Source organism: Elaeis guineensis, chromosome 4, assembly GCF_000442705.2.
Source record: "Elaeis guineensis isolate ETL-2024a chromosome 4, EG11, whole genome shotgun sequence".
Lineage (NCBI taxonomy): Eukaryota > Viridiplantae > Streptophyta > Magnoliopsida > Arecales > Arecaceae > Elaeis > Elaeis guineensis.
The window spans coordinates 31,239,595-31,262,159 of record NC_025996.2 but is presented as its reverse complement, the minus strand read 5'-3'; the positions used below and the strand labels follow the sequence as shown (position 1 = coordinate 31,262,159).

Genomic DNA, 22,565 nt, shown 5'->3' with positions numbered 1-22,565 from the left:
ATTATTATGGTCAGAGATGATAGAATGAAATTCTTGATCAATAACAAGAGTATTATTATCTTTTGAGTCAATTTATTGATAGTGTTAAAGAGTAAATAGATAGTTGGACATATTGATATAGTAAATAAATAAATATGAGCTTAATTGAAATTTTTAAAACTTACAGGAAGAAAAAATTTATTGTCCAAAGTTAAAAGGATATATTATTATATTTTTTTATTATTTATTAGGATCAATTTAATAAAAATGCAATTCCATTGGCATCAACGTCCCAAATAAATTTTATTTTATAATGAATTTAGAAAACTCTCATTTTATCAAGCATTTCATAGTATATGCTTGAATTATAGCTAGAACCTTGTTATGGTATATTATGAAGGAGCAAATGAAATCCCGCATCTTCACTCTTTATGCGATCAAAATAATATATTTTAATTTTGATAATTTGCTATGTGATGTGCCTTCTTATTAATCACATAAATAATTATATTATTTATTATTATATTTTTTCTTTAAAAAAATTATTATAATTTATATTGAGCATCATCAAATTTTTAATCCAACAACTATTTTTTTAAAAAATACATAAATATTTGTTAATTATAATATTAAAAATTAGTTTCAAAAAATTATTATAAATTTAAAATATATATTTTTTTAAAAATAATAAAATTATTATTATTTAATTATTTTTTTATTATATTCAATATATAATATTTTAAATTATATTAAAATAATGATTCATCTTCTTTCGCGATATCAACCGTTATATCATATATATAATTATATATATATATATAATATATATATAGCCATTTCGAGATACACATATCAATAAAAAAATAATTAAATATTTTTAAAATTATATAAAATTATTTTTATAATTATTAAAAAAAGAACAATCTTTTCTCATGTGAAAGATACAATTCCAATTAGTGCACAGCTGGAACTTGGCATGGCAAAGATAGAAATGGTGACATTTTCCCACTACTATCCATAAGGAAAAAAAAAGTCTCCATGTCACCATGGTGTCACCACAAGGCAAAGAGGGGGTATGATGGAACTTGCCCCGGCGGCCAGAATGAAAAAAGAAAAAGAAAAAGAAAAAAAAAGAAAGACATGGTGGGGAGGAAGAAAGCGAAGGGAACCTGAAAAAGATGACGTAAAAAGCGTGCGTGGAATCTTATTACAACCGCACCGCCAGAATGGAGCGTGGAGAGGTATATTTATATTATAATAAAATGAATAAAATGAGAAAGAAATTTTTTTAAAAAAAAGTCTCTTAAGAGCGGCCCTTTCTGTGTTTTTGTCCCTTTCTCATCCCGTCCCTTAAAAAGGAGAACAAAAGATTTCCGAAGGACCAATCTTTCCTCCCTTCTCTTAAGAGCCGCTTGGAAGAAAGAAAGAAGGAAAGAAAGAAGCCCATCTCGTCCTTCTGTTTCGAAGAAACGTAGCCGAGATGTCTTCTCCGAGCAAGCGCCGCGAGATGGACCTGATGAAACTGTGAATATCCGGAACCCACTGCCTGTCTGATGGATGGATTTCTCCCTTTTTTTCCCTTATTTTTGATTTTTTTTTGGATTTTTTTGGATGTCGTATAGGATGATGAGTGATTACAGAGTGGAGATGGTGAACGAGGGATGCAAGAATTCTATGTTATTTCCATGGCCCAAATGAGAGTATATATCACCGGAACCCTTTCTTTGTTTTATCTTATTCTTTGAAGTTTTTCTTAGTTTTCGGTTTTTCCCCGTTGATCTGGGTAGTTGATGTACTCCCTCTGGAAAGGAAAAAGTGTCCCGATTTTTTGTTTTTTTCTTCTAATCTTCTTTGTTCCTAAAGATAATTCTTTGATCGATTTGTGAAAGAAAGTTTTCTTGTTGAAGTTGTCAATTGTCTTTGTTTATGGTATCTCGTGCATTTGTTCAGAGTTGCTCTTCTTATGTCTGCAATAATAATGGTTTAGAACTTGATGTTAATTTTTTATTCTTATCTCTTAATGTTTCTGGGTTACGAGTGTCTTAAAATTGTATGGTAAGGCCCTGCAGCCTCCTGATGTCTTTATAAATTTCTTTGAGTGGTTTATTGATTTCATCTTGCAGTACTTTGATCTCTAAGTGGTTTAATGATGTCCTGAATTTTTACTGGAGTCGTCACTGGTTATTTAAGAGACTTTTCTGTGATTCAATTATGGGATGCGTCAGGTCTCTATCAAGGGGGAGTGTGGAGGGTCCGGGTGGAATTGCCTGATGCTTATCCCTACAAATCTCCATCCCATTGGCTTTGTAAATAAGATTTATCATCCAAATGTTGATGAAATGTGAGTTTGAAATTCTGACACTATGGTTTTTTAAACTTTAAGGGCGATATTCTTCTACCGTCACTATTTATTGCTTATGGTATGCTAAAATCAATAGAAAAAAAATGACTTGGCAGTTTTCATCTTACAATTCTTTTTCTTGACTTTATTTTAGGTCTGGTTCAGTTTGTTTGGATGTCATCAACCAGACTTGGAGTCCCATGTTTGGTAATAGATCTCTCGTTCTCACCATCGTGCATCAATGCCATGGCTGACGTAGAATTCAATACTTGTTTGTAGTGGCTGGTTAGTAGCCACTTCCGGTCATCATGAGTTGCACTGATCATCCCGTGTCTTTCTTTACAGATCTTGTTAATGTTTTTTGAAGTGTTCCTTCCGCAGCTTCTTTTGTATCCCAATCCTTCTGATCCATTGAATGGGGAGGCTGCAGCATTAATGATGCGTGATCGACCTGCATATGAACAAAAAGTGAAAGGTGTGAGGTTTATAAAGTTCATCCTTGATTTATCTTTCTGGAATAGGTACTTCTTTAGTATCTGTATTTGGATACATTTGCTGATAATTCTGCTGGAACCAGTGATGGCCTAAACTTACATGTGAATGCTTGCTATTCTACACCTTTAGGTTAGAATATATGATGCACATGGTCATTGTATAACATTATGTCATACTAATCTAGGTTTTGTATTTGGTGAGAAACATTATATCCATTTCATATCTAATTCATAATGCACATATGCAGGGGAGCTAAGCAGCTTGTCATTGCATCAGCTCATACTTTTGAGATGGTTTCTATTCTGTGTTACATTGTTTTGATCCTTGGAACTCTGATGACAAAGCAACTCCATGTGCACTCCTGTTTGTCAACCCTAACCCGAAAGAGGCTCATGAAGAAACTATTTCTTTGTGTGGATATTGTAGCACATACAATTTTTAATTTATAAAATGAACACGTTTTTATTCAAAGACAAACTAACTCATGAAGGTCTCTCATCTAGTTTGATACCACTGGGTTGCACCTGTGGTTTCCCTAAGGAATGTAAATTCCTTCTTTTTTCAGAGTGCTAGGTTTCTAAGTCAATAAATGACCGACTGATTCATTCTTAATCCTTGATACTGTATTCCATAATTAAAATCAAAACTGAGATCTTTATGAACTGGACAAAAACATTAGTTTGACATATATTGAGTGAGCTTCTCTAAATGTGATGTCTTTTTGTCTGAAGAAATTCGGATGTTTGAAACAAGGTTTCACCGTAGACAGTTGAAAAGGTTCATTGGTGTTCTTATGCAAGACTATAAGTATACAATGAAATTTTCTTCCTCTCTAGTTTCTTTGAAATAAGTATCAATAGAGAGAGAAAATTTAAGTCAAAACTTGTACTGATCTAACTCATTAGAGAGAAATGAAGTATTAAAGGGCGGTGAAATCTTGAAAGATAAGAGAGGGGTGGAGTATCAAATGGTGTATTGAAAATACTTAAAACAAGTTCTCAAGATCCAATGAAACTGAAGACAGTCATCTAAGGAAATCTGAATAGGGATACAAAATTCTAAATGATCTTCAAATTAGTTAAAATAAGATCTCAGATCCAATAAAATCAAAGACATCCATCCAAGAAAATGTGACTGGGGATATCTTTATCTCTTCATTCTTGCATTCATAAATAATGCTTCTATGCAAAATTTACTTGCCATATGTGCCCTATATGTCTCTTTTTCTTATGTTTGGATATGATGACAGGTATCATTCTGAACTTTTTTTTCCTCAACTGAATGCCTCTCTTTCTAAAGTCAGTTTGAATGTTCTTTTGTGGATACTTATAAGAACTTTATTTTCGGCACAAAGAAACTTAGTTTGCAGCTGAACTCAAATCAGCTAGTCTTCACCAACCATATGGAGTTGACCCATTAAACTGAAATCCAAATTTTGTATGGCTTGAAACCCTAATATTAAGCATTTATAAATTGGGCTCGTTTTGGCCATGACACTTGAAAGATTAACAGCTTCTTTACCCTCTAACCCATCCTTTCTCAATATGTTTTTAATGTTGCATAGCTTTACATTTTGGTCCAATGGTTGTCTCTTGGGTCCTTGTAGCCTCCATGATAGAGTTGATGGTCATGAATATGGCATTATTAATAGCATTTTCCCAGGTCCTTTCAGAAAAATGAAAGTTATATTTTACTAGGACTGAGTTCCGTAATATATGCATCATCTTTGCTCTAGCTATATGTTGGAATCACCTGTGAGGAACATATATATTAGAAGAGCTATTGGATTTGCACAATTAGGATCACAATGATGGACAATTGATCAAAATATAGGCATGTATAATGTACCATAAGGATTTTCCAATATGGTGATGCATGTGGATGATCTTTGTCCATGGATTTTGGAAGCTTATGTTCTGGTGAAAGTGAAAATGGTGTATAAGAAGTAGCAAATAAAAAAATGAGCTATATTTTTCAATAAACTAATGCATAGGTGGCCCATGCCCAGGAAACTTGGCCTGCATATGCATCTAACAGTTATGAGGAGGTTGTTGGCAAAAGAAGGTAAAGTATCATGGAGAATTATGCTGCATAGAAATCTCAAAATGTGGTATTGATACATCCTTTCATTGAAGATCTTAATAAGAACTTAAGAGTGTACGGTATTTTAGTATGGTTATAGTGGGTACTCAAGCTATGTATTTCTTGTGCTATTACATATCTTACTAATGTCCCTCCCAACAATAAAGATTCTCTTCTCTAGACCAGGAAATTTGTCAGTGAGCAACTTCAGTTGTTGGTTAAGAATTTAACTAGAATCTGTAATGAAGATTACATAAGATATGAGCTATGTTAGATGGACTTGAGGATTTGAATCTATGGTGTTGATGTGTGTCTTAAGTGCTGGCTCCCTTCAATACCTGAGTATTTGTTCTTACAAATTCATGCCCAAGTGTCATACGAATGTCCATGTTCAAGCGTCAAGGTTGGGTACTGTAGGCTAGATTGAAGGGTCTGGGTAACATGGGATATGGACCTGTACTCTTGGATTTTGATTGGATTTTCCTTCTTGGAGTTCCATTGAGGTTGAAGAAAACTGGTTTTATGGAGTTAGCTTGGTTCATTGCAAAAGGTGGACAAGCAATATCCCAATATTTTGTATAAATATCCTCTTCGAATCCTTCAAGCCCTGCAACCTTTCATGCTTGACATAGCCTAAACAGTTTGCTTATTCTCTTGATTGATGAAGGTTCTAACTAAGATGTTAGACCATGAAGGGTCTGAAGAGGGTGGAGTTGGCTGTTCTTCATACTCAAAAATTGGATCATTACTGTTCCACACATGTGGTAGAAGTTAAGGAACTCATTCTAAATAAGAGGGGGTTCTAAAGACCAAGATCTATCAATACATAGGGTATGCTCAATATGGTTCGTGCCATTGTCCAACTTGCTTGGGACCTTTTTTATCCACTTCTCACCTTCGTTTTGTTTGTGAGACAAGCAGCATCAAGTTAAGCATATTTTCCTTTGAACTTCTTTCTTTCTTAGGCCGTTCCAGGCCTTAATAGTCTAGGAAATGAACCTTGTAAATCAGTTACTCCTTCCCCCTTCAATTGATGCTCGTTTTCCTAAGTCAAGATTTTTAACTTCAAAGCTGCTCTTTTGTAGCATCTCATTTCTGAACAGATGTTTTGTGGAATTAGGTACCTTGTGTTTTGGAAGCATTTTTCTATCATATAACTTGGCCTGCAAGAGGAAGCACGTTAGGCTTTGAGACCCCAAAATTTCGTCATTCATACCTGAAGTTCTTTAGCAGATTTAAAAATATTCAAAACTCAACATTCTGTCGAGGAACTTTTTAACCTCCTTCATTTCCTAATCATTCCCTCAATTTAGATTTCTCTTGTATTTGCTGAAGATCATATACTCCAATGATGTCTATGTTTTAAAGCAGGTTTAGGTGCTCATGCTTGAATTACAATGGGTATTTTAATTGGGCCCTGACATATCCAAAACATCATTAAATATGGTGGTGTTGAGATTATAATGGTTGTTTGGTCATAAACAAAATTTTGAGTGTTGACCTATGCTGGTCCATAACCAGTAGGGTCGACAAGCACCTAGTAGATCATTTTATAAAATATTTTGTTTTTGTAGTTTGATCAGTGTCATCAATTCCTTGTTGATTTATTTCATCCTTGGGAATTGATTTTGTGATGTTAGTAGAGATATTATTAGATGTTTTTTTAAAACTTCTTGTATGCCACACTAGGTGGCATGCGTACTGGTGCTGGCTTGTCAGGCATCAGAGCTTAAATCCTTGGTCATAGCTGATGTTATAGCCAGAAATACAGAAAATAGAGGTGTTTAGACCATATTGGCTGGACTGCCTTTCCCTAATTCAATCTCTAAGTCCGTGCTTTAATTTATTGTTCACTTCTGTTTCATTTTCATTCTTACTTAATCCCTTGTCTTGAGAAGTACGTTATCAGATCCTTGGTACAATTAATGTTAGCCTTGACAACTTTTCTAGGTGGACTCATGAGCCACAAAGTGAAGATTTTGAGTCAATATTACTATTAAAGTCAAGTTAATCTCATATTGCATTGTATCTGAAAAAACCATTTTCGCCTTGAAAAAAAATCTTCTTTTCTTGCTTGTACTCAACTTTTTGAAGTTCCCACTTATTTTTACAATCATGCTTATGTTGTGTGTGGGATTTACGCTAAATATATCAGAGTTGAAGGGCACACCTTTACTCTAGATGTGCACGAGATAGCAGTGGAGAGAAGGGAGTGGTATTGTTCTCAATGTTGTATGCCTAAGTAATCAAACAAGAAATCATGGCTAATTAAGGTTAGATATATGGGCTTGCCTTTTGTAGGGAGTAATCAAATTCTATAAGTTCATGTATCCTTAACAAAACAGTGTTTATGCATCTAACTTGGTAGAAATGCATTTTCAATTTCTAGAATCTAGACCATTTTTTAAAGGATTGAATTAGACCCTTCACATCAACAGGCTTATAGTCTTTGAACTTACTAAAACTTGGTTGTAGTAGGAATATGGTAATGGAGATCTGGATGTCATAATGGTGTACTTATGTTAAAAATTGTCTTTTTTAGCTGCAAGTTTGGTATCTTGATCATCCATTGGATCTTTAAGTGATCTTTGGGCTCCTGTGGGGGATGGTTTCTATGACTACTTGATCTCAACTTCCATCAACCATTTGGCTCGGAGAATTTGGCTTTTAATAGATTTCTGGCCAGATATCTCACACATTATCCGAGTTGCTTTCTGCAAAAATCTTAAGTATTGTTTTAATACCATTAGATAATGATTAAGTGTGATACATAGTTGATGGTGTGTTACATCTCGAAAATCATTACAAGAAAATCATCATAGTTGATGGTGTGTTTCATCTCAAATGAGCATTCCATCATCATGATAGAGTGAAAATTATTGTTTGTCTCTATAACCATATTGAAGTTTTTTCCCTTCTTTTTGTGTGTATAAAAACTCTTTGCTTCATTTTGTTGATGCAAAATTGATGCCGATATCTTCTTGTGTAAAGCTTCTTCTTGATGGAAGTACTTCTCTTTGTATTACCGAAATGACCCAACAAAGCGATAGCATGCAAGTAGCAATTGATAAGCTAGGACATATTTTGATTTAAGCTTGAGAAGATCACAATTCCTACTTGGCATAAGCAAAGCTGGAATTTCTTCATCTTACGTGGACTTTTGCCTTTTTTCCCAGTGTGGAGGATAAATTCAGCTTTCTTTCTTTCTTTTTTTCTTGAATAACTAAAGCCTGGGAAGACTTATGGTTTTGATTTTTGAATGGTTGACTTCTTGGGTGATGCTTCTTGTTTCTCTGACATCTTCTGGCATGTTCAGATTGACTTGTTCCCCTTCAAAATGGAAGAATAGCATTCTCTCTTTCTTTCATGGTAATATTTTACTATGCTTCCCCTAGAAGGATGTGTGAGTCCTTCACAGGTGCACTCCTTTCCATTTATTTATTTGAACTAACTAGGCCATGTGGTCTATCTGGATCGTAATATCATTAACCTTAGTTACTGTGTAGGTAATTATCTCAACTCCTTGAGATTCTTCCTATTTTTCTTCCTTTTGATGGTGGAGGCTCTTGCTGTGATAATTTGAAGCATAATAGTCCTCACCAAGCCCCATTTACTTCCGGTGGGTTTGGGCGGGCCCAGAAAATGCCAGCCTAATTCTAATCAGATGCATGACAGTAATGAATAGTGCATATCGGCAACTCCAACTTTGAAACTAGGGTTTCTGGGCAATAGTATTTATACCATGCAGGGCTCTGTGGAACTATATCAATCAACTCAAGCTTAAAGAAGATGTGCCATACGCTCAACATTTGTTCCATCTTTTTGGAATATTTCCATCCTAGGTTCCTTCCCATCAACTTAACAACCGTTTATTTTTCAGTAGGGGACTTATTTGATGGTAGTCTTTTTGATTTGATCATTGTAGTCATTGGGATGCCAAGGAGGCAAATAAACATTCTTTGGAAATTGAATTTTTCTATTATATGTTGTTTTTGAAACTCTTGGCGCTAAAAAAAAAGGGTTCTTGGAAAAATAGGACGAAATCTGTCATAATCTTCTAGTATAATTCTTTTTTTCGACCCCCAATCTCTTGTCATCTCCTCAATCATTCCACATTTTCCAATAAATTCTGCAAAACACTGTTGATCTTATTTATTCCTTTTTCTTTCCTTTAATTTATCTTACAAGTGCTGGAAATTTTGATAGCTGCTCCGTCTCTTCCTTTTCTTTATTAAAATTCAACTTTCTGTCATTATTCTGATCCTTCATTTCTGACATGGAGTTTCCTTCTGGAGTCAATCTCCAATTTATGATGCTACCATATATGATTTGATAAATAGGGTCATCTAAATGGGAAGAGAAGATATATTTTTCCATTCTCCAAAATGATTTTTCTTCAAATTCTATTTGCTAGAAACCCCTAAACACGATAGAAAGAAATTTCGTTGAAGCTAATCCAATACTGTCATGAAAACTCTGTAAGGTTAAACTCACCCATTTCTACCCACTTTATGTACAATTAAGTTAGCATGTCTTTCAGCCTCCGACCTTGGTCCTTCATTAGCACCATTTTCTATAACAGCTTTCTGTAGTCATCATCATCCTTGGCCATTGTCACCTGCTTTTGGCATTACAACCTTCCAACACTGCCATGTTAACCATCCTCCATTGCCAGCGCGCTTGTTCAACATCGTATTTTGTTTTTGCAAATATTCCTGCACCATTGCTAAAGAATGAGTTAAGAAAAAACACTTTGATAGCAAAGTATCTGTGCAAATGAATTTAACATTGATGGTTTTTATGTTGACCTCTAAGCTGCAGATCGGTAAAAGGCAGAACCATATCTAGTTCGGTGGACAGATTATGTGAACAACTTTTCTTTTCCCGTTACTCTCTTTTTTTTTTTTTTTGGGGTTGGAGCGGATGGACATAAAATTAGGAGAAACGCTGGGGATTCTTGGGGTTAAAATTTCCTACAAGACTCATCATCACTGTTATTATCATCTTTTCCTCTTTTTTTCTTTTTGGTTGTTAGTATTATCTTTTTTTTTTTTAAAATAACATTGTTGTTGACCCATTAACAAAAATTTTTAAAGACAACTCAAGTAGGAAATAATTTTAGTGGAGATTAAAGCTGAACTCAACTGCTATGGATTTCAGATACAAGAACACAAATAATGTTACAAAATTTAGGGTATGTATAGTGGTAACGGTGGTGGGATGGGTATGGTTTCTTAGTTTTTGTGGATGTCTCTGCTTGACTGAAAAATATTGATGAGCATTTATGATTTAGTGTGGAAGACAAGGCACAGACTTGGGCATGTGCATGGAAAGTATTCTGCACCTATAATACAATCATCTTAGGATACAGGAAAATAATTACCTGATCATGCCTAAAGGAAAAATTAAGGTAGCATGCATATTAGAACAACAAAAAAAAATTTTACAAGTAGTGGAAATGATTTATTTTAACATGCATCTTTTAGATTTCATCTTATGAAATCATCTCTATCATCATGTTTTTAAGATCTATAAGCAGCAAATAAAATTATCAAACATAAGCATGAAGATCTCATCTTCACTTTTGTGTGGGTAGATAAACATCGTAGTTTGATGATCTTGGATTTGAGGTTGCTTGAAGAGCCGCACAAATGTCCGGCTTTTACACGTGTCCACAGGAAAGTTCTACGATGCTTCCTCATGAACTTGATTTTTATTCTCCAAGATGGACCAGCAAGTTTTGTTCTCAATTTGGATCTCCTCTTGGTCTTCTTCCTTCATGTAGAAACTCAGGATTCAACCCTTAAGTCTAAAGAGCAGCATCCAACTCCTTGGGCATGGAAGAAGGTTGGATGTCCAATCCTTGGGCGTGGGAACTCTAGGGAGAGAGGGAGGACGTGGAAGAGGAGAGAGAGGGGGCTTAGAAGAGGCCAGGGGGCGTGGAACTTGAGATGCCTTGATCTCTCGGTGAGGGGATCTTTAAATAGACATAAATCCTAGGGCTTTTAGGCTTTGATCCTATCAAAGTTCAGTTGCACTGGGACTTCTCTTTTGATTATATCCTTGCATCTATCGGACTCTAAACCAAATCCAATTTGGACTTGAGTCTCTTTGACCCAATTAAAGTGGGGTGTGGCCCCTCTTATCCTTATCCACATGGGTGGTGCCAACTTGGCCACAATTTGGATCAAATCTAAGTCCTACAAGGAGATCAATTTTAATTGGTTGCTTTTAATTAGATCCTTATCCAATAAGGATTCCAAATCCAATTTGGAGTTTGCGTTTTCAACTCTTGGCACCCACTAGCTTGCTTTGACTTGATCAAGTCGTTATCCAATAAAGAACACAAATTTAAGTCATACGAAGAATTGGGTTTAATCATGTGCTAGCATAGTATTTCTAAGTTCAATAAAATTTTATCAAATCCTAACTCAATTGGGATTTTATGAGCTCAATTGAACCATCCTAAATTAATTCCCTTTATGTGTGATCTTATAGGTTTAATTTGTCTGATAGTGAGATATATTGTGATTTATATCAATAATATCATTGAAATTTCTGTCAATAGATTGGAACTTCTTCCAATTCAATCAATTGAGAATTATTGATCATCAAATAATTTTTATTGATTCCATATTTCATTAGTGACATCTAGCAGTATGTAGTGGCGATTCAGTAGAACTGAATAATGTACCTCTAGATGCAGTTATCATGTGATTCAATCCTTTTATCGTGAGTCTCGACATGATGGAGGTTATGGATAACTCGTCAAATCCCACATCAGTCATATGTAAAATTTAATTGATTCGAGTTGTAAGTGAAATTTTATGAAAACTCCTTTTCATCATTCACTCTGTAATGGCTATGGACTTTTGAACTCAATTTTATGAATTACATTGGACTTCTTCTTGTCTATCAAGATCGATAGATCCTATCTAGGTGCAACATACGTCTACAATGAATCTACTGCAACCAATATGCATCGCAAGGGCCATATGGCTAGGGACCAAGTGTATGTACAGTCAAACCATAGCAACTTCACTATGCTTAGTCAAGACATCATAGGTTAAAGGACTAGTCACACTACCACAGCATCGAGTACGTCATTGATGAGTAGATAGACATTCAAATGACTATTCGTTTGATCACGTTTGGTATTATTGTTCTCTAATAATTATCTACACGCTCCAGTGTCTTCACACTGTGACTCGAGACTCGTTTATCCTAAGAAAAGTGATCTGTGCATCAATCTTATCGAATCAATCATTATCCTCGTGATGATCAATCGATTAGGAGTATTTAAGAATTAATCACCAATGATACATGTCTCAAATTTTTAATTTTTGAGAATGTGTTATCATCTTATTAATTTCTTAAATGATTCATGGACACATGACATAATATGAAGGATAATAAATCTAATTTTATTAATTTAAAAAATTTAATTATAAATTATGCCACTAGAAAAATTATGTGTCGGTCAATAATTGATTTCTAGGACATACATTTAATAATTTTTCACTTGCGCTTGAGCCAATTGGTCATTAATCTAAGCCTCATCTTCTCAAGGTGAGCATCGATCTTCTGTTAGCTTAGCAGTTTTGTTAGCAGATCCGTTACGTTGTTCGTGGAGTCAACTCTCTGCATATGATGAACTCCTTGAGGTATTCGCGAATGAGGTGGAATCGTCGCTCTATGTGCTTGGACTTCTGGTGAGATCTTGATTCTTTAGTGAAAACTATGGCATCGTTGTTGTTGCAGTAGAGGGATATGGCATCTGATGTCATCAATCCTAGCTCCATAATAATTTTTTTGAACTAGAAAGCTTCTTTAGCAGCCTTAGAAGCGGAGATGTATTCTGTCTCTATGGTGGAATCTGCAATGATCGATTGTTTGAAATACTTTCAATTTACTGCAACACCATTATGAAGGAACATATATCTCGATGTAGATTTTTTATCATCGATATTAGATATAAAGTCTGAGTCTGTGTATCTCTGTACCCGCAATTCTCCTCGAAAAATTAAGAAGATATCCTTAATTCTTCTCAAATATTAAAAGATATTTTTCATAGCTATCCAGTGTTCGTTTGGATTCGATTGATATGCTCGTGACAGTCATAGCAAGAGATATATCAGGTCGAGTACATAGCATTATGTATATGAGGTTCTCTATAGCAGAAGCATAAGGAATCTTGTTCATACGCTCAATCTTCTCAGGTGTGCTGGGGTACATCTTTTTGGAGAGATAAACTCCATGCTTAAGGGGTAACAATCTCCTTTTGGAGTTCTCCATGCTAAATCTCTTCGGTATTTTTTTTATGTACAGCTTTTGTGAGAGATCAAGTATCCTCTTAGATCTATCTCTATAGATTTTTATTTTCAGAATATATGATGCTTCTTCAAAATCTTTCATAGAAAATTCTTTTGACAATCAGACCTTAACTAAGGTCATCATGGGAATATCATTCTCAATTAGGAGGATATCATCCACGTATAATACGAGGAAGTCACAGCACTCTCACTAACCTTCTTAACGATACGGTTTCTTCTCGTTCTTGCTGAAATCAAATGATTTGATTACATTATTGAAACAAGTATTCCAACTCCGAGATGCTTGCTTGAGTCCATAAATGGATCTTTGCAGTTTGCAAATCTTGTGATCACCATCACTGGAAGTGAAATCAAGAGGCTGCTCTATATAGATATCTTCCTCAAGATATTCATTTAGAAAAACAGTTTTCACATCCATCTGTTAAATCTCGTAATTACGAGACGCTGCAATAGCAAGCAATGTCTAAATAGATTTCAGCATAGCCACTGGCGAAGATATCCCGATAGTCAATGCCTTTGCATTGACTATACCCCTTAGACACGAGCTTTGCCTTAAAGGTCTCCCATCCATCCCATCCCATCCCATCCGATTTTTCTCTTATAGATCTATTTACATCCAATAGGTACTATACTTTCAAGTGGATCTACTAAGGTCCAGATTTGGTTGGTATGCATGGAGTCAATCTCTGACTTCATTGCTTCCAACCATTTCTCGGAGTCGATGTCTGACATTTTGTAATAGTTTTTGGGATCATCTCCATATTCTCTATCTTTCATAAAGAATATTTTTTCTACATTCTTTGTAAGCATATCCATGTGCGTTTCAGGAGAATGAGAGATCTTATTAGATCTACGAGGTGGAGGTACTCCATTAGGGTTGGAACTGGGCTTGGACCAGGCCGACTTTGGATCGAGCTTCGGGCTTGGCCTGAAGAAATTCAGGTTGGGCTTGGGCTTAAATTTAGAGCTCATTTTTTTTTAGGTCGGGCTTGGGCATACCTTTGGCCTGATCCGGACCCGACCGAGCCCAGGCCCAAATGTTAGCCCGAAGTTCATCTGATAATTTTTGCATGAGACTGTATCCAGTTCTTCTCCTCCTAAGTTCATTTAGCCCGACTACCCAAGCCAAATAACTGGGTTTCACTGTTCTGTCTTCCCATTCCCTTCCCAACTTCCCTCGTTCGAAGCCCTAGCCCCTAGGGCCATGGTCTGTCGGCCATCACCGTCTTCCTTCACCGTCATGGTTCGTGTCCGTCCATCGGCCATCACTCGACCAGCCATGGAGGTGGGTTTTTGCCCCTTGCGCTTCTCCCTGGACGTGCGGATACTCTCTCCTCCCACCCACTCTCGAGGTCCAGGGTCTGATTCAAGGCCGCCTTCACCCCTTCTCCCGAAGTCTCTGCGAGGGCATCATCTCTTGGAAGCACCTTTGTCGCTTTTTTCGTCGGAGGAAGCATTTTCGGTGACTTCTTCGATCTTGAGGATCTTCTCGCTATGCCCGTCTCCATCCGATCGTTGAGGCAAGAGGGGCGTCATTACCATGATAATCTACGCATGGTAGCCTTCTGTGTTTTAATTTTTCCCCCCATCCACCATTCTTGTCTTCAAACAACCCCATCACCAAGGCTTCCCCACAGCTGCCACGAAGGAAGCATCGGATCAGGCGACAAGTCACCTCGGAGGAACCGCCGTCACGACCAGACTGTGGAGGACGATGGTAGGGATGACACAATCGGCCGCAGTAAGAGCACATGGTGGGTGGAGCAGATGAAGGGGTCGGGAAGGATGGGAGCTGTTTGCCGTCAGCGGTGGATGAAGCATCGACATCTTTGGCCGCAGTCCATGGAGGAGTTGGAGGTTAGAGGTTAGGATTTTTTTTTCTTTTGTTTTTTTCTTTTAAGAGGGGGAAGAGAACTGTGGAAAATGGGCTCGGGCAGGCCTGATTGGGCTCGAGCTCGGACCGGGCTTGGACCTATATTTTTTTCAAAAAAATTGGGCCTAAGCCTGGCTCGAAGCCCGAAAATTATTTCGGGCTGGGCTCGGGCAGAGGTAGGACCCAGCCCCGATCCATTTCCAGCCTTATACTCCATGTACTGGCTCATCTAAAATAGATTTATTAGGTTCTATGACTCATTGCTCATCAGAGACTCTTTTCGAGCCCTATTTGCCTCCTACTACTTCCATCATGGATAAACTATTTTTTCAAAAAGATAGTGTGCCGTTCGCAATTACATTATGATCCTCAGGGAGATAAAAATAGTATTCAAAAGGCTCTTTTGGATATTCAATGAAATGAGCTTTCATAGATCTAGCCTCTAATTTATCCGTCTGTTGTCGTTGGATATGGGACGGACATTCTCAAATCTTGAGATGATCAAGATTCGATTTTTGACCATGCATATCTTATATGGTATATAGAATGAATTTAGAAAAAAATTATTTAATAAATAATTTGCAATAAGTAAAGCATGTCTCTAAAGAAATAAAGAGAGGTCAGTGAAGTTTATCTTGGATCTAACCCTATCCAATAGGATTTGATTTCTTATTCTGAAACTCTGATAAGTTGAGGCATTTCAGATGGAGTCCATTATGAGACTGTCATTTTTTTGAGATAATCTAAAAATTTTCTACTTAGGTATTCACCTCCTTGATTTGATCGAAGTATCTTTAGGGTTTTTTCGGTTTGCTTCTTCATTTCTCACATCTGAATTATTTAAATTTTTCAAAAATTTCGTATTTGTGTTTTATAAGAAATACATATCCATACCACGAACAATCATCAGTAAAAATAATGAAGTAGACATAATTTATCTGATTGTCACATCAAATGGACCACACACATCGGTGTGTATCAGGGCAAGTATTTTAGTAGCCCTTTCTCCATATCCCATAAAAGATAGTTTGGTCATTTTTTTTTTGAAGGCAAGATTCACAGATATGATATGACTTAGTAGTTAGTGGGCCCAAAAGCCCGTCTTTCTCTAGTCTGTTTATCCTTTCTTCTCCTACATGATCTAGCTTAAGGTGCCACATATATTTGGGGTAATCTCATCTCTGGATCTCTTAGATCCAATAGCACTCACTATCTGCATAGATAAATTTATAGATACATCAATATGTAACTAATAGAGATTGTTAATCATAAAGTCACGATCGATCATTTTATTTTACAAATAAATGGTACAGAAGTCCTGATGAAAACTAAATACATAGTTATCCTGTGCTAAATATGAAATAGAAATCAAATTTTTACTAGCAGCAGGCATATTATAACAGTCTTAAGAATCAAACTAAATCTAGACGATAATTGTAAAAGATAGGTGCCCACGGCTACAATAGCAACTCTTGTCCCATTGCTAACTCGAAGGGTCATCTCACCTTCCCTAAGCCTTCTACTTCCCTCAAGTTTCTGCATGGAAGTGCACAAATATGCATTAGAATCAGAGTCTATAATCTAACTAGAAGCAGAAGAAACAGTAAGGTTAGTTTCAGTCACGAGCGGGTCTGACATATCTTCTGAAGCTGCGTCTCTTTTATTTTTTTTTTTAGAATTTTCAGGTACACATGATAGTTCTTTTATTTTTCAGCGAGAATAGTGGTCCTTGAATTCTTCAAGGTCCTCTCAGTTGTCACCAATATGTCTAATAATTCGATCAGGGTACAATCTATCTTGTTCATATGGTAGTTCACTATAAACTGGCCATATGAAGTTGTAAGGGATTGTAGGATCAAATCCACTTGCAATTCTCTGTGCATGGTTATGCTGAGCTTCTCAAGCTCCTCTAGATCCTGAATCATTGTTAAACAATGATCGTGGATCGGCTGTCCTTTCATCTTTGCGCTGAAGTGTCTTTTGGACACTTTGTAGCACGTAGATCGGCTCTTCTCACCATACAACGCTTGTAGGTGAGTCAAGATAGCCCTGGCAGTCTTCATGTCCATATGTTGGCGTTGCAACTCATTTGACATAGATGCTAAGATGTAATACCTACTTTATTATCATCATCCGTCCATTCATCCAGTGCTTCTCATTGGTCAGCAGTTGGATGGTTTGGTAACACTGGGATTTTCTGGTCCAAGACATAGCTAAGCTTTTTTGGAACTCAAAACGACTTTCAAGTTCTTGAGCCAGTCCTTATAATTAGGTCTAGTTGGTTTCTAAAATATGGGTAAGAGGGTTAGAAGCAAACATTTTTTACAGGAAGAAGAAGATTCTAGTTAGATATTTGTAATTAATTAATTTAGTTTATTTTAGAGATTTTATTTTAAAAATAAACTTACTTTCACTATTTCGTCGAATCTATCACACTCTTTGGGTGAGGAAACAGCAAGTCCTTCGTAATTAATATTTCTAGTGGGTAATGCGGTTCAATTAATTGGCACACCATCTCATCTGACAGTTATTGGGGATTTGCCAATCAATGAGTGGACAACTTTTATCCAATGCTTCTCTAAGCATGTTGCAGCGATCTTCAATCTCTAAGTCTTAAGGCCTCATCTGACAGTTATTAATCTTATTTCTTAGTTAAGTCAGACTCACTGTTCACCAGCAAATGTAAAGCTGTCATTGGATCCTTCACCCGATAGTTATTGGGTTCAATCCCATTTTTACCTTGGAGCATCTCATGCTATAGAGTGGTTGCATCTTCCTTGATACAACTGAACCACTATAATCAGTCGAAAATAGTCAACATCCAAAAGGGTCCGCGTATCTATAACGGTAGAAGACCATCAGATTTAATATTTTATGAGGAGATCTGATTTATATCTTCTTTAGATTTAATTGTTAATCTACATTGCATATAAATCCACAATTAAATTGGATCTACTAGAGAGATCCTGACTTGGTCTCACCAAGACGATCTCATGGTGCAATGCAAATGTAGTGAACTCAACCATAAGCGCCTCAAATAGAATTAGATCAGTCAAAATGGTCAGATAAGTGATGATCGATGAGAAGCTTTCCGTGCAAATACAACGATCCTAATTAAATAACCACCTTTCAAAGTATTTGTCTTAGACATCAATAGACTAACCCATTCATATTGGGCTTGGCTTTAGGTTTCTCACCACAAACTGAAAGGTTGCAACCATCTTAATGTGTATTCATGATACACCCTTCGTCAAAGGCTGTAGTAATTGGGTTAATCACTACTTGTATCAATGAAGACAAAATAATTATCCTATAATCGATTTGATTTAATTATATCTTTTCTTTTTCTCAAAAAGATGTTTTATGATTGGAGTTTTATCTCTCACCATCTTAGGACAACCTTCCAACATAACCTAAGTTATGTCAGGACAACCTTATATCAGGATGTGTTTCAACTAATCCAATTGTTTATCAATTAGATCTCTAATCTAAAATCTCAGATCCAATTTAAATTTTAGATGTGTAATTAGGATTCCATCTGATAACATCATAGGACAATCTTCCAACATAATTTATGTCAGGATAACTTTATGTGAGGATGTGATTCGACTAACCCATGTGCTTATCAATTATAATTTTTGATTTTTCATTAAAATATCTAATTTAATATTTTAGATCTCATCTAAATTTTAGACCAAAGCACAAAAAAATTAAATTCAAATAAAATAGAAAATTAGATCTAATCTAGCAATCATGCTAATTTGAAAACATAAAATTCAGTTCACATCTAAACTTCATATACAATGGATAAACATAAATTTTCAGATCTAATATGAAATAGAGATCTAATCATAAGCAAAATAATTCAGATATAATCTGAATCCCAGATCTAAGAACATAATTATGCAACCTTTGCTTTGATATCAATTAAAGGAAAAACTAAGGTAGCATGTATGATAGTACAACAAAAATTTTTATACAGGCAGCAAAAATGATTTATTCTAACATGCATCTTCTAGATCTTATCTCATGAGATCATTTCTATCATGTTCTTAAGATCTATAAGCAGCAAATAAAATTATCAAACATAAGCATGAAGATCTCATCTTTAATTTTGTTTGGGTAGATATACACTGCAGTTTGATGATCGTAGATTTGAAGTTGCTTGAAGAGCCGCGCACGTGTCCGGCCTCTATAGGTATCCACAGGAAAGCTCTAGGATGCTTCCTCACGAATTTGATCCTTCTTCTCCAAGATGGATCAGCAAACTTTGATCTCAATTTGGATCTCTTCTTCGTCTTCTTCCTTCACGTAGAAACTTATGATTCAACCCTTGAAGTCTGAAGAGCAGCACCCAACACCCAACTCCTTGGGTGTGGAAGAAGGTTGGACGCCCAACCCTTGGGTGTGGGAACTCTAGGGAGAGAGGGAGGATGTAGAAGAGGAAAGAGAGGGGGCTTAGAAGAGGCTAGGGGGCGTGAAACTTGAGATGCTTTGACCTCTTGGTGAGGGGGTCTTTAAATAGGCATGAATCTTAGGATTTTTGGGCTTTTGATCCTGTCTGAGTCCAGTTGCACTGGGACTTCTCTTTTGACCATATCTTTGTCTCTATTGGACTCTAAATCAAATTCAATTTGGACTTGAGTTCTTTTGACCCAATCAAAGTGGGGCGTGGCTCCTCTATTCCTTATCTATATGGGTGGCACTAATTTAGCCACAACTTGGATCAAATCTAAGTCCTACAAGGAGATCCAATTTTAATTAGTTGCTTTTAATTAGATCCTTATCCCATAAGGATTTCAAAACCAATTTAGAGTTTGGGTTTCCAACTTTTGGTGCCCACTAGCTTGCTTTGACTTGATCAAGTTTTTATTTAATAAGGAACACAAATTCAAGTCATACGAGAAATTGAGTTTAATCATGTGCTAGCATAGTATTTTTAAATCTAATAGAATTTCATCAAATCTTAATTTAATTGAGATTTTATGAGCTCAATTGAACTATCCTAGACCAATTCTCTTTATGTGTGATCTTTTAGATTCAATTCTATCTGGTAGTGAGATATATTGTGATCTATATCAATAATATTATTGAAACTTCTTTCAATGGATTGGAACACCTTTCAATTCAGTCAATTGAGAATTATTTATCACCGAATAATTTTCATTGGTCTTATAATCCATCAGTGACACTAGCAGTATGTAGTGGCAATCTGGCAGGATTGAATAATTAACCTCTAGGTGCAGTTATCATGTGATTCGATCCTTCTATCGTGAGTCCCAACGTAATGGAGATCATGAATAACCCGTCAAATCCTACATCAAGCATATGTAAAATTCAATCGATTCGAGTTCACAAATGAAACCTTATGAAAATTTCTTTCAATCATTCACTCTGTCATGATCATGGACTTCTGAACTTAGTTTCATAAATTACATAAGACTTTTTTTCTGTCAAGGTCGATAGATCTCATCTAGATGCAATCTATTTCTACGATAAACTTACCGCAGCCAGCCAATATGCACCGCTAGATTAACAGCCTCTCTATTTAATGAACCTACTCCAACGTGCATATATCTAACAGCCTCTCCATTAAATGCCTGTTACCAAGGTAAACAGTTGTATTGCTTCCTCATGTGACTGACTAAACCGAATTTCTAATTATTGTATCCAACTAGAGTCCAGGTTCATGCTAGTGGACTTGGAATCCAATTGTTTGGTTTGCTATTACTCAGTAGTTTCCTTGCCATCATTATCCAGAATATTGTGAGAAGTATGCAAAGCCTGAAGACGCTGGTGCTCCCAAAGAAGACATATCAAGTGATGAAGAGCTAAGTGAAGATGAATATGACTCCAGTGACGAGGCGGTGGTTGGCAAGCCAGATCCTTGAGGGTAAACTTATTTGGTTGGCTGATTCCCTTGTACATGTTTCAATTTCTGACAAAGTAAACTGGATTCTCTGTCAGCTTCCTGTGTCACTGTAAATGAATTTACTCAAGTTAATGTTATTTATATTGTTCACTGATGGAACTTCTGTGCATGAACCATGGTACATTGGGTTTTGGTTGCTCTGATCGACACAGGTTGACAGGAGTATGAGAATTGCCGCCATTGATAACTTCTGACCTTGAGCGCTTTTGAGAATGTGCTGAATCTGGGATATCTTTATAAAACTTTGGATTAGAGAGCAGGGTTGGGTACAATGTTAAGATTGGTCCATTGTGATTTAGGTGTATAAGTTTAAAACACAAACAGCTTAATATGTAGGGCTACGATTGTGGGCATTTGATTTTTTTTTTTTTTTTTTTTTTCAAACCCCTATGCACAGAGGTGTTTATCCATCCATCTATATCTAATCTACAAGGCTGTATGCATCTGGTCATTTTTAAATCTCTCTCTCTCTCTCTCTCTCTCTCTCTCTCTATTTATATAGTCAGGTTAGAATTAGGTCGAATGGATTGAAATTTAGATTTGATCAAAGATCTTATATCAATGATTTAAATTATTAAATATAATTTATTTTTTAAAAAAATATTTATAAAATAAAAAAATTATATAATTTTAAAATTTTTAATTTATATATCAAATGGTCAAAAATTTGATAGTTTAAATAAATTGAATTAGATGTATTTTTTAAATAATTGATATAAAAATTAAAAAATTTTAAATCATATGATTTTTGGTATGTAAATAGTTTTAAGATAGTAGATCACATTCAATGGTTTGGATTATCGATGTAAGATTTTTATCTTGTCTAATTTTGATCTGACTGGATTTAAGTCTAAATTTGATTAATTTTATCCAAATATATATATATATATATAAAGTGTGTGTTAAAATTATTTCATTAGTTAAGATTGTGTATATCCAATCTTTCACAGAGACACATACATAAATACTTGTACATGTAGTGTGTGTGTGAAGTTTGCTCCATTGGGTAAGATTGTTTGCATCTGATCCTTCACACGCACGCATTTGCATGACACATATACATATAGATATATACAAATGCATAATACAACATATATATGTACGTATGTATGTGTATATACACACATACATACATATATGTATATATGTATATGGGTGTGTGCGTGTGTATACATGTATGTATATATATATATATATATAGGATTGCAGGCTGCAACTCGCCTGCATGAAGCCGGAATCGTTAGTAATCGTCGGTCAGCCATACGACGGTGAATTCATTTTTGGGCCTTGTACACACCGTGCGTCACACTATAGGAGCTGGCCATGCCCGAAGTCAATATCTTAACCGCAAGAAGGGGAACGCCGAAGGCAGGACTAATGACTGGAGTGAAGCCGTAACAAGGTAGCATGCATGTATATATATATGTGTGTGTGCGCGCGCGCGCGCGCGCGCGTTGGGGGGGAGGGCAGACTTGGACAAGGTTAATCGAATTTAGGCTCAGATCCGATCAGATTAAAATTGGACAATTA

General features: G+C 35.9%; 1 protein-coding gene across 1 annotated transcript in view; it reads left to right on the top strand.

Moving 5' to 3' along the window:
* The window catches only part of LOC105043096 (ubiquitin-conjugating enzyme E2 4), a 27,402-nt gene extending 6,273 nt beyond the window's left edge, over window positions 1–21,129 (top strand). The window contains exon 6 of the mRNA XM_073256213.1: window positions 20,864–21,129. Coding sequence (XP_073112314.1) covers window positions 20,864–20,994 — 131 coding nt within the window. The 3' untranslated portion in view covers window positions 20,995–21,129. The remainder of the gene's footprint in view (window positions 1–20,863) is intronic.
* Window positions 21,130–22,565: the final 1,436 nt, after the last annotated feature.